General features: G+C 38.4%; 1 protein-coding gene and 1 long non-coding RNA gene across 2 annotated transcripts in view; one reads left to right on the top strand and one right to left on the bottom strand.

The window, feature by feature from the left end:
• Positions 1–12,589, bottom strand: part of ELOVL4 (ELOVL fatty acid elongase 4) — a 29,431-nt gene that overhangs the window by 7,492 nt on the left and 9,350 nt on the right. Inside the window, exons 2-3 of the mRNA XM_088520302.1 lie at positions 5,943–6,130; positions 2,747–2,827 (exon numbers count right to left, since the gene is read on the bottom strand). Of these exons, the coding sequence (XP_088376428.1) occupies positions 2,747–2,827; positions 5,943–6,130 (269 nt within the window). The remainder of the gene's footprint in view (positions 1–2,746; positions 2,828–5,942; positions 6,131–12,589) is intronic.
• The window catches only part of LOC148595589 (uncharacterized), a 569,244-nt gene that overhangs the window by 555,654 nt on the left and 1,001 nt on the right, over positions 1–12,589 (top strand). The window lies entirely within an intron of this gene.

The following is a 12,589-nucleotide window of genomic DNA, read 5'->3' as shown; positions in this document are numbered from 1 at the left end:
GTTAAGCAAAATGCTCCTCCAAGATGCAGCTCCAGCTCCTTCAGAAGTCCTTGTTGGGGATTTTTCCCTTTTTCTTCCTTCTCTACATAGCTTTTCATGACTGGTTATGAAACACACTCCTTAATTTCCTGCCAGCAATTGCAAAGGTGGTTATCTACTATACCCAGGAGATCCCAGATATAAACTGCGGATTACTAGTGTTGCAGAGCAAGTGCCTCCATGCGCCTCACTTTACACTGTCCCTTGAAATCACTATTGGCTGCTGCCTGAGGTGGAATGTGAGTTGGAGAAGAGGAAAAAGACACTCTCTGTCACCCAGGATGGTCAATCTTTTTTGCTTCTCTTTCTTTGAAGGGCAAGGGATGGTTTCGTGACATCTCATTTTGAACAGGAACACGGGTCAAAATGTCCCACTATGTGGCAGCATCATAGTAGCACTTTCCCAAGAAAAGGTAGAAACAGAACCAAGACTTTAGACCACTACATGTCATTTGTGTGACATTTCCCATTATTTATCCCGCATTATTTTTCTTCTAGCTTTCTAACCAATACAAGGAAGTCACACATTAGGTATTCCTTTCCAGATCATGTTCTATAATGCTTTGTGGGCTCAGTGCTGCTCCCGTTCGAGTTAGCGCTAGCCTCCTTTGTCTGAATAATGCTGGACCCATTTACTCATTTTCTTACAATTAAAGTTATATATACGTAATTCTTTTATTGCAGAGCAGAATTCCTCTTCAGAGAAATACTGGTGTCAACATGCACTGGATATTTACTATTTAAATCTACTTAAAAGCTGTCAGAGATGTGATGCAAAACTTACTAGATGTCAATTTGAAATACAAGGAGGAGCCCACGTTTAGATACAGTAAGAGTTGCTTTTTCAGGTTTACATTAAGTGATGGCAAATGGAACCTTAAGTTTTTAAAAACACCCTACAGTGTCAAAATCACTACACCTGCACACAGAGCATGACTTACTGTGACACAGGCCAGAAACTTCTCTCAGACTCTTTGGTTAGATGAGAGAACAAAGTACACTTGGGAAAAGCGTGGCTTTCTACTTGATTTCTACTTGTTGTCAACTAACCAGCTGTTGTAACAACTTGACAGAATCCAATTTGTATTGCTTTCCTAATTCAGTAGCGCATTGCAGAAAGCCAGGAAATGCAAAGAGCTGATACTGCTCTTTTCTGATACTGACACTGTCTTTTCCAAACATATCACACAAACTCCTGGTGCAGGTTATTTTGCCATCATTCATATAATAATCTTGTGTTTTTCATAGTGATCAATGGAAGATAATTTTGTTGAGCAGGTCTGACCTGTGCACATCCTTACAAAAGTGCATCTAAAATTAAGGTATGAAGTAGAGCAAATCTTTGGTCAAGTTTACCTGCAGACTGGGCTGGTTGCATGCATACAGCGTGTCATTAGACACCTGGATATGCACCTTTGCACTTAACTATGATTAAAATTCATCTTGTGTCTGTCATGCCAGTTCTCAATGTCATCTAGTTGTGTATGAAGACATATTAAAAAAAACTGCAAAGCATTTGTAACTTGGCTAGTTTTTCATCTTAAATAGAATCATAGAATTGTTAAGGTTGGAAGGAACTTCTAGAGATCATCTAGTCCAACCTCCCCCTGCACACGCAGGGTCACCTAGAGCACGTGGCACAGGGTGGCGTCCAAGCGGGTTTTGAGGCTCTCCAGAGAAGGAGACTCCACAACCTCTCTTGGCAACCTGTTCCAGTGCTCTGTCACTCTCAAATAAAATTATTAATAGAAGCATGCTAGTGAATGAAATAGTGTCAATACTGGCACAGCTGAAAAAGAGGTGACCATAGGGCTAAAAAAAAGACATGCACGGAGTCATGACTTTTGCAGTATCAGCCGCCACCTAAATGGTGTAAGCAGCAAAACGATCTTTCTCGCTCCTCTGCTGTCGCTTGCAGAGGCTTTTGGATAACCTACCCATGAACAGCCACCTTGCCAAGACGTAATGTATCAAAATGTATTACAAGCATTATACATATTAAGAGCATAACACATTCTCATTACATTTTCAGGAACGTGTTCTAATCTGTAGAGGATGAAACTTGCAAGAACAGCTGCAAGATTCTCAAGCGTCAGCTCTGCTGGAAGATAAGGCACACGAGCCAACGAGCACCATCACGGAAGTTACCAACCATTTGCTCTTTGATTTCAATTTGAATGCTTTCCAAAAAACACACATTTGAAACCTAAGCTTCTGCAATGAAAGGAGCTGATAATACCTTTGCCAGATGCCAGCAAGAGCTCACCAAGGCAAGCAGGGAGACAAAAAGCTGCCTTGCCAGTGGGACTGAAGTGCAATCACGGCATAAGCTGCCGTATCTCAGCTGCTTTGATCTAGCTTGAACATTATCCCTTTGCTGTGGTTACACTGTAGCACAAACTTCAGCAATCACAGAACACATACAAAGTCTACCATGGATTGTACAACCTCCAATGAAGCCAAGGATGGTATCTTCAGGATTAATCGTATTTGTACCAGTTAGATGAAAGTTAATGTAAATATATGACGCATTGCAATTAAACTGCTATGTGTAATGTAGTCAAACCGAAAGCAATCTGTTGGAATATAACGGATTATAGTAATGGCTGACAGAAAAATTCTGAAAAAAAACCCAGTTTTCAGACAAGACAAACTACACCATAATGCTATATATTACATAACGCTTACACAAATGGGAAATACTCACCCTAACTTCATAAACATTATCTGAATAATCCACAGTCTGGCAGACATAGCTGTACCCTCGAGCTCTTGATGACAAAAACAGCTGAAAATATTAAAGGCATGTGTGAGGGGAAAGATGCTGCATAAAGCATATTTAAAACAATTATCAGTACACATCTTTATCAAACTTACCTGATTAAAAACAATTCTAAATATCCTTATGAGTTCCAAGACTACTATTGAATAAAGACAATATTTAGTTCCAACAATGTATTGTTACACTATTTTTATCTTCTAAGGCGACAACACACACACACACGCACACACAAAAAGGCATTTATGTTTCCTGCATATATTTGCCCAGATAATTAGAAGCCTGTATAAATTACTAAGAATCAGTATGAGCTTAAGCTATTCACCAACTAGCATCAATCTTCTCTTAGAGGTCTCTAGCTTCAGAGACAGAAATCACCTAGACGTGTTCACTAACAATGACAGAGGAGCAATTCTAATAATGGCTTAGAGAGAGATCTTTCTCCAACAGATAAGGATTAGATAATTTAGGTTTACCATTCTTACAACAATATACCAAACCTAACACAGGAAAAAAGTCTGAACAGCTAGTGCTGATAACCATAAAAGAGGTTAACCGAATTTAGATGAAGAAAAATGATAAGTTTTTGTGCCAACAGAAGTGGCCTGAGGAATATCAAATGCTCCTGGAGGGCTATTCCAAATAAAGCGTGTTGCAATAACCTAAACTGGAAAAGATGAACTTGATATTTGAGCAAGTTTCTCTTGAAAAGAAAAACACTTGTTTAGAGACCATGTGGTACAAGGTAAAAGTAATACTTTTCATGTACAAGGTTAAGCTAATACTTTTCATATTGACATTCCTGAATTTTGTGATCCAAGTTGTATACATCTACATAATCTTATCCTGTTGAGGACCAATATATAGCAGCGGAGCAGGTATAACCTGTAAACAGTGAAGCTGTAAGGAGTTATATGGGCAGATCTTCAAGCAAAAGGCAGGCAGCCACTGACTACTCTTACCCCAAATTTCACTTTTCTCATTTAGGCTGAACTCATGCTTGCTTTTGAGTCTAATCTTTCACACAGCACTGAGAGTACAGATGTAAAGTATACAGGTACAACTTAAATAAAAATTTGTAAAGCCCAGTGCTTCATTATTTCCTAAAAAAGAAAAATAACTACCTATAACTCAAATAATTAGTTTTCAGCCCATTTACAGCAAACATGTTTGCACCTGAAGTGCTCAGAGTGCCCAAATCCCACCAATCTGCACGTGACTCCAGTGGCTGGAAAATGCTGTGCAACTGTACGTATTGCTGCATAAGCAAACAGGGTTTGCACACCAACTCACTCCAAGTCTGGGGCAACTCAGTACAATTTGACTGAAAAAATAAATGAAAAGAGATGGACACTGCAAAAAACGCAGAACTCTCTTCAGGGAATTTTCAGTTTTAATCTGCCAAAACGGTTGGATTTTATGATTCCCACAATTAGTTTTGGTGTCAGCATTAAATTCTGTTGTACCTGTAGTAATTCATTTTCCTAGATTTAGACTATTTACCAGGATAGCTTTTTAACATGAGATTAAGACACCAAAAAAACAAGATCACTTTTGAAGCTAAGATTGGTGCTGTGGAAGAGCAATCAGCCTTCAAATCCCATTAGCACCACAGTAACTCTTAACTTTAGAAAAGAGGCAAAATAAAAAAAATCTTTTGTGAATGCTCCTAACGCTCCTTAAAGGAGGGAATAGGAATGTGAACGCTCAGGACTTTTGCCTACTAAATACAGGTGCAGAGACAAAAAACAGGTTTCACAAAGTAAGAATTATGACCATAATACCAAGTAAACTGAAGACTAGTGCTAAACTTCAGAAATGCCAGTGAAAACAATCATGTCCCTATTAAATTATGTTCTAGATTATGTTATATTATAAGTAATTCCTCAATTCATTTTTTTTTCCTTCCCAATCTCTCATCATTCTATACAGTATCAAAAGTCTCTGAAGATCTCTGCACTTTCCCAACTATTACCACCCATGAAGAAATTCATGGACATAGGAGTGCCCAACTGGATGAAAACAATTTGATGTTGTGCATACTAGGAAACGCTCTGCAAAAACTCATACTAGTACTTCCATCACTGGAGCTGCATACAATGGAAGTCAGAAAATATCTTAGTCTGAGTGGAATAGTGCAGTGAGTCAGTTTAGAGACAATGGCAACTGAGGTGCAATGGGTAAAACTAGTTTTATTGAACAATGCCTTGGAAGAGGCTTAAAGCAGTCAGCAATAGTGTTATAGGAGCTCTGGGGAATGGCTCACATACAGAAAATTGTCAGATATCCTACCACTTTGGTGGCAGGAGTTGCAGATTGCCAAGAAAAGAATTCTGCAAAGTTGTCACTTTAACTGCACAACTTCCTTGCTTACTTCTGGAAATGGATTTTGTCAATATAAGATCTAAGGTCTTTCAGAAGGGCAACCCTCAACCCACATGAGCAAAGTCACAGTAAAATAAAACTGCTCCTTAGCAACAGCTACATTCTCAGTCCCGCTTAGCTATTGCTAAAGAGCTGCTTCCTCTGTGTAGGAAACTTATACAAGAAAGGAAAAATGCAGCAAAACTTAAGAACTTGTTATTAGAATTTTATAAATTAGAATTTTAGAAACTCAATATCTGAACACTGTGACCTTTCCTGCATTCTTACTCTAAAAAGCAAACTTCCAGGCAGGATATTTCTCCGCAAAACATACAATGGATGTTTGAATTGCTACAAACTGCTAAAAGTGATAAAAATACTGAAGGTAACAACTTAATTTGTGGTAAGACACACTCTGACACCTTTTAGGATAATCAAAAAATTTAAAAAAAAAATCAGAAGTGTTAAACCTCTAAAGATTTATGTTAGTGTAGAGATCAACTAAAATCAAAGAACCTGCACTAGCTAGTATATACTAGTAAATACTACTACCTGTAAACACTTAGTATATGCGTTCACAAGTGGATGACACCTAGTTATAAAAACACCTATATGAAAGGCAAATTCAGCTTTAAACATCTGCACAATACATTTATCTTCAATGGATGCACCATGACCATATAAGATAATTTTCATTTTTCAATCCCTATGCACTCTCAGACTTAAACAGAACTCCCCTCCCGAGAGAGGGCACACATACCTCTTTGAAAATGAAGAAATTGAGTAGAACCATGCCAAAGTTGTAAACAACCAAGAGGAAACGTAACTGGAAGGGCTCTCTTGTCTTCATCCATTTGGGGCCCAGCCAGACAGTGAGGAGATAAATAGTGCTTATAGTCAGTGTTGGAAATGGAGACTGCATCAATGGCCAGTCATCAACACGTTTGTCTGAGGGAAAAAGAGACAAACAAAAGGAATCACAAAAGGAATCAAGGATAAAATTATTTCACCATTACTTTAGGCATTTTGTTTGTCAGGCACTCTCTTCTCCTGGAGTAGCTGGGCTAGATAGAAAGAATGAGCATATTATATCTCCACTAGGAAGGTTAAAGAAAATAAACAGTCAAAAAAAACCCCAAACCTCACATCACATGAGATTCACTACTTCAAAAAATTTATGTTGTCTAGTTCTACAAGCCAAAACAATAATTAAAAAAATAAAAGTCTGAGCCCAATCCAACCCTCCCTCAGACATTCCATCCTCAAAAGCTTTCTTTATGATGAGCAATGAGCACAGCAGCAGCAACATAATCAACTGCCCAACAACACCACAAGTAGAAAATACAGAAATCTGGCAAAATATGGTTAAACTAATGGTTTTTATTAGTTTAAAGTTAGGTATCCAACTGCCCCCAACTAATTTTACCCAGGTTATATGACAGGCAGGTGCCTTTGCTACTTGATACATGTCAGTCTCACACGCCTCAGACACAAGAGTGACAAGGTTACTAGAAAACTATTAAATAAAGCAGTTTAAAGGGATGGCCTTAGTTAAGAGTATTCTATGTTGACATTTGGGAGACCAAAGTTTTATTTACAGTCTCCTTTAGGCACTCAAGGGATCTAGACTTACACATACTCTAGGGCCCAGAATTTACTCTATTAAGTGCTGGATGTTTGTCAAAAAAGCACTCTTAGCCAAAGGAACTAGTGGCATCGAGGATTAGAAGATGGATCTGCTATGGAGGAAAGAGACTGTATTAAGTGATGCCTCCTTACTTATTCAGCAGTTTCTTCCCTTGCGTATTTAGGCTAATCTCTAGTTATACTAATAGACAAAATATAATAAAGCCATAATTATCAATGCTCTGCACATCTCCAAGATATCTACCTGGATAGCTGAGCATCTCTAGATGCTTCAACCAACTGGAATTTAGATGGAATTAACAGCAGAGTGCTCCTCAGGGAGCCTAAACATCTAAAATACCTTCAGCTAATTGTGGGCAAACCCACAGACAACAGTGCAGCCAAAGACAAACAAGAAAATTATACCGTAATTTTCTAATCCCAAACTCAGCTACCCAGACAAGTTAGAAGAGAAATGAGGACCTTAATCTAGGAGCAGATTTTGTAAGACCCTCTGCATTTTTGATAATTCCCATACACTGTAATCTGCAGAGATGACTTCCATGGCACGAGCTCTACTTCCTTGTTTTCAGTCAATGCCACGGGGTTTGATCGCCACATTGCAAGTAAGACTCTTCTCAGAAAGTTTCTACAACATTTGGCACTCTGTGGAAAACATGGTAACAATTGCCTCGTCCTAGGACATTGCAGAGCAGCCCCACCTTCTAGACCTCTTTGGATGCTAGGGGTACCTGGCAATGCTGCAGCCACCACATTACTGTCCCCCTTACACTTTAGCTCCTGCTTGCTTTTAGCAACCACTCTACCAATCCAAATTTAACAGATCGCATGACTTGGAAAAAAAAAAAAAAGAAAGAAAAAAAAGAGCAGACCCTCATCTTCTGCAAGGTATGAAGTAATGATCAAAGATTCATCTATGCCAAGCAAAACAAAAGGTTTGCTTCTTAAATTAGAGACCATTCTGAGGACAGCAGTGTGTGACATGCTTTAACCAAATCTACATCTCACTTCGTGCTGTATTGCTGCAATGCACAAAGATGCAAGAGCAAGGAAGGCAAGCATTGCTCTGGCAGCCTCTTTGCACTATTTGAGTGATGCAAAAAGGCAAGGACACCTCAGAGAACCGGCTCCTGTTTTCTAACCCGGTCCTACATGAGGTCCTGACTGCTGGAATGACAATACTGAAAAGGCAAAAGAAGATTTGAATTCTACCTGGGAGCTAAGTATTACCATTCACTGCTCAAAATAGTAAAGCTTGACCTATTCCACATGTCTTTTAGGGGCAAGAGAGATAAAGAGATATCTTCCTGATTTCTAGAGGGAGGATGAGGACTCACTCAGAGTGAAGGGAGGGAGAGGGGGACAAAACATTATTTTATGAAATCCCAGCTGCACATGGGCTTCTCCTCATGCCTCAGCAAATCTTTATTCAGTTCTGTTGCCTACTTTCAATAGGTACCACAGAACTGAAGAACCGAACTGGAAAAAAACAGAGACTGGGATTTCATTGGCCTGACCTCTCCTAGGATAACTAACTACGCTTTGAACAAAATATGCTCACGTGGGAGGAAACACTCCATCCTACAGCCGTCAACACAGTTCTAAAGTAAATCCTGGTCAAGCCAAACAGAAGAATATTAATGGCCAAAACCAAGTTGCTGGTAATTTCTATTAGGCTCATTATGAACAGCATCATGCACTTACTTTAAGGGCATTCAGGAGACCGCATACAACCCAGGAATTTCTAGATTTTAAGATTTGTTCATAAGATCTTGCCTGAACAACAAACAGCCACTTGCTCAGTTTTAAACCACCTCAGTGCACTGTTATAGTTACACAGAAGGTGCTGCAAAAACAACTTAATTTCAGATAAGCCTTCTTGTCCAAGCTCTACATTAAAAAACCCCACCCAGCTACACAGACACAGTTCCGAGCTTCTTTTCAGATAAACCCTCTTTCAAACGAACCAGATAAATTCACTCACTCAAAGCACCTGCTTAAGAAACAAGCCTTCCGGCATACTCCCCAGAAAGCATCCTTTCCTTGGGACAAAAGCAAAACAAAACAAACAAACAAAACAAACAAAAAAAAACCACCACACAACAAAACATGCTTTTGTCCCCTACTTATCCGCTGGTGCTTCTGTGACCACGACAAGTGATTTCTGTAAACTGAAGACCAGTAGCTTAAGGGACACATGATTGTATTAAACCCTGCAATATTCACATGCAATAGATAATTATTTGAAAATGAAAGACGCACCACGTAAAAAGGCAAACTCCCTGAATCCTTCCAACTGCTTTGGAGCAAAATGACAAATGCCTTTACCTGATTAGAACTGACAGAGAGTGACTGAATCTTTCAGGGGATTAATGCGTCCGTCTTTCAAATCCTAAGACCCAGATTCTAATTTGATCACAAATAAAACAACTGTGATGGTGGAACAGGTTGTAGTACAGGAATGTTGCTTTTTGCAAATCAGTAGAAGATTTAGAATAAAAATGTAAAGCTGTGTTTCATTGTAAATACAATTCCAGAATAAAATAAGACATTTGTTAACACGTTTCTGCTGGAACACTATTTTTCTGTATATCAAGATTTCATACTCTCTCCTTATATAAGGTTTACCTGTGATTTTGTGTATTTAAGTTTTCAGTCTCACACTGCAAAATGAGGATAAGAAACAGAGGAACACACATAACTGAAATTGCTCTGAGGTACTTATGCTTGTGGGATTTAATTCCTTATTGTCTGGTACAATTAATAGGAAATACACAAATTAAGCCCTCTCACTTCTGCTGTCAGTGTAATGGCAAAAGCAAGACCACTAAAAAGATCTAAATAAGAAAAGCACAACTAGTGATGGCCAAAGGGACATCATTAATCCACACAGCCTATACTGGAACATGGAAGAAGAAAGACAATTAAATTCAATAAATCTGTACTTATGGCAATCTAAAGATTAAATCCTAAAAGATTCCCACAAAACACAGTGTATTAATATGAAAATGCTTCCTTTAACGGTAGCTCACAGCTCTGTTACTTGTGCATTCATCAGAGGACTCCCAAACTCGGGCAAAGGTGACTACCTCTCCTTTTAATATTAGCTGCAGAGACAATAACTAAAATATATAACCATTTTTGAAATTCCCTAAACTAACATTTTATTTAAAATCAATACTTAATAAGCTTCGGATTTTAGCTTAACAACATATGCATTCCTCAGCTATAAGGTTGCTGCTCACTAATTTATCTGGAGAGCCTTTCGAAGTTATTAATAGCTATTGATACTATTCTCAGAGCAAAGACACTTACAGTGGCAATCCAGCACATCCATCTGTCCAATTACCTTTCTAAAGGCTCTGCAGAGGTGAGGGTAACTGTCTAAAAGTGCTTCTTAACAATGAGAGTTCTCTGTAGATCTGCTATTTATTTTGACAAGAAGTCCTCCTAAAGTCCCAAGTTCAAGAAATAGAGATTTCCTTTCACAAGAATGGCATTTTAATTCTACTACGTAAGGCAAACCTGAATTTTCTAATTAAAGGATTGTTCTATGAACACCGCTTCTTTATTCTAACTTTTCACACATCTTGCTAGCTCCCTCAGCACTAAAACTGAAACAAATTACAAAATGCAAACACATATCATATAATAAATGTCAGAAACATTATCTCACGCACCTTAAAATAAAGTAATTTTTATAAAAACTGTAACAACAACAACAACAAACCACTCCACAATTATTATTACAATTTTAACAGAACAGTTCCAAAGAATCATTTGCTTGCAGGTCACATACAGTTTTTCAGTGATAGAATTAACTTGTCTGCTTCGATATAGATGATCCATTGCATTCATTGCACTTTCCACTTTAGACTTGTAAATTTTTTTTAATAAGAGATCATATGATAGACCATAGGAGTCTTAACTCAGAGGCTTAACCTGTAGGTTTGTAGCTAGCGCATAAACACATCTACAGCCTCACTTCTGCTCAGTCAGAGAAAAATCCGTACGTCCTTAAGGAGGGGCTGGGCAGGGGGACTACGGCAGGACAACAAAGTGACTGGGACACAAGGAATGTCCCTTATAGGCTTCTTTCTTGTGTTTATCTCCTGGCAATGCCTGCAGAGAGTCTTCTGGCACTATACATATTCCTAAGAAGTCCAACAGGATAAGAGACACCTTTATCTAACTTAGGGCCACTGCAATCCAGACCAACCTGTGAAACACAAACAAGAAGCCTCCTTTAACCCATTTATATTAGCTAAGGTATCTTCTTTAGCACATTTGGCCATCTTAATTGACCGTATCTTTTTCAGAGGCAGAGGATCCAGCAGAATGTTTAACAGCTGATGTGTTAATTGCACCCACTGTACAAATTGGCTCCTAAATTCAAAGGCATTCAAATTAAACCTCACGAATCAATCAGTTCTGCTGTTCTCTGTTAGACTGAAGACCCACCCTCCCAATTGGGTCTTTCACGAGAAGGAATATTTTCCAATCCCCTAATCGTTTTCATTGATCCTCTCTGGATACTCTCCAAACATTTACATTAGGCTTGTGACTGCTCCCGAGCAAAAGCTACAACTACATCAGCCAAGTCAGGGTGGCTTTCCAGAACAATTCTGTGTCACCAAACACAACACTGTAACATCAGCAATGGCTAGGATCCATTCAAAACAAACTGGTAAAATTAACAACTATGTGATAAAAGCTGCCAAAAGCCCAACACAACAGCAGTACAGCTGCCCTTCTTATTTAAATCACTTTTTGACAGAGCAATGCAAAGAAATCACGTTCACCTTGACATTAAAAGAAAGAACGGAGGTATTTGAATCAAGTATTTTGCTCACCCTCAGGCTTTAACTAGCCATGAATAGAATAACTCCTTTGGGCTAAGAGTAAGAGGCATCCAAATTTTAAGACAGCTACTACTTCAGTAGTATAGTTTATTAACTATTGTAGTATAGTTTATTAACTATAAAACACTAAGATGCAAGAGTTAAAGTAAATAAAAAGGTCAGTTGCAACCACAATACATAACGGCAGCATATACTCTGAAACAGCTTTTAAGACTGCAGGTGCAGCTGTAGAAACCCTATTCCATTCAGACGTGGGAGAGATGCCCAAACCAAAAACAGACGGGCTACAGATAAGACTACCAGGTATTGTCTACAACTAGATGTGGCTTTGTGTTAAACTCCCAGGTTTTTTAATTGACTCTTCAGTCTTCTTTCAAGATATACACAATGCCAGGTAAACCTCACAACCAGCTATGAAGAAAATCTCCAGGAGGTGTTAAACACTTGCATAAATGCAAAAACGCCAAAATACCATTAAAGTAGCAAGAAGAGCTAATCCCAATTTGTTGTCAGAAAACAGATGTATTCTAGCTAGTCTTGTAACCCCTTGGGACTGTCACAACTCAGTCACTAGCATCATGTTATCTTTAAGCCCGTTTTGTATCAATTGCAGCATATGCCGGCTCTAAGATAATGATAATAATGGAATTAAGCTAATGAGTCACATCAATTTACCACCAAGTCAAAAATGATTTTCAAAGCTAACAGATCGCCACGTTCAATTTTATTTATCTTCTCTGTTAATTAGGAGTATTTGTGAAGATTGAACTTCTAAGAATGGTAAAAATACATCTTTATTGAAATCCACATAAGATGGGCACAGTAGTAAGCCCTCAAAGTATGAAGTTTTTTTTTTGTTTGTCCAAGTTTATTAATTCCAAATGCCACAAAAAGCAAG

Source organism: Tinamus guttatus, unplaced genomic scaffold (assembly GCF_059628265.1).
Source record: "Tinamus guttatus ecotype Peru unplaced genomic scaffold, ASM5962826v1 Tinamus_guttatus_pri_ptg000085l, whole genome shotgun sequence".
NCBI classification, from domain to species: Eukaryota; Metazoa; Chordata; class Aves; order Tinamiformes; family Tinamidae; genus Tinamus; species Tinamus guttatus.
Note: the sequence above shows the minus strand (reverse complement) of the source record. Positions and strands in the feature narration are given on the sequence as shown.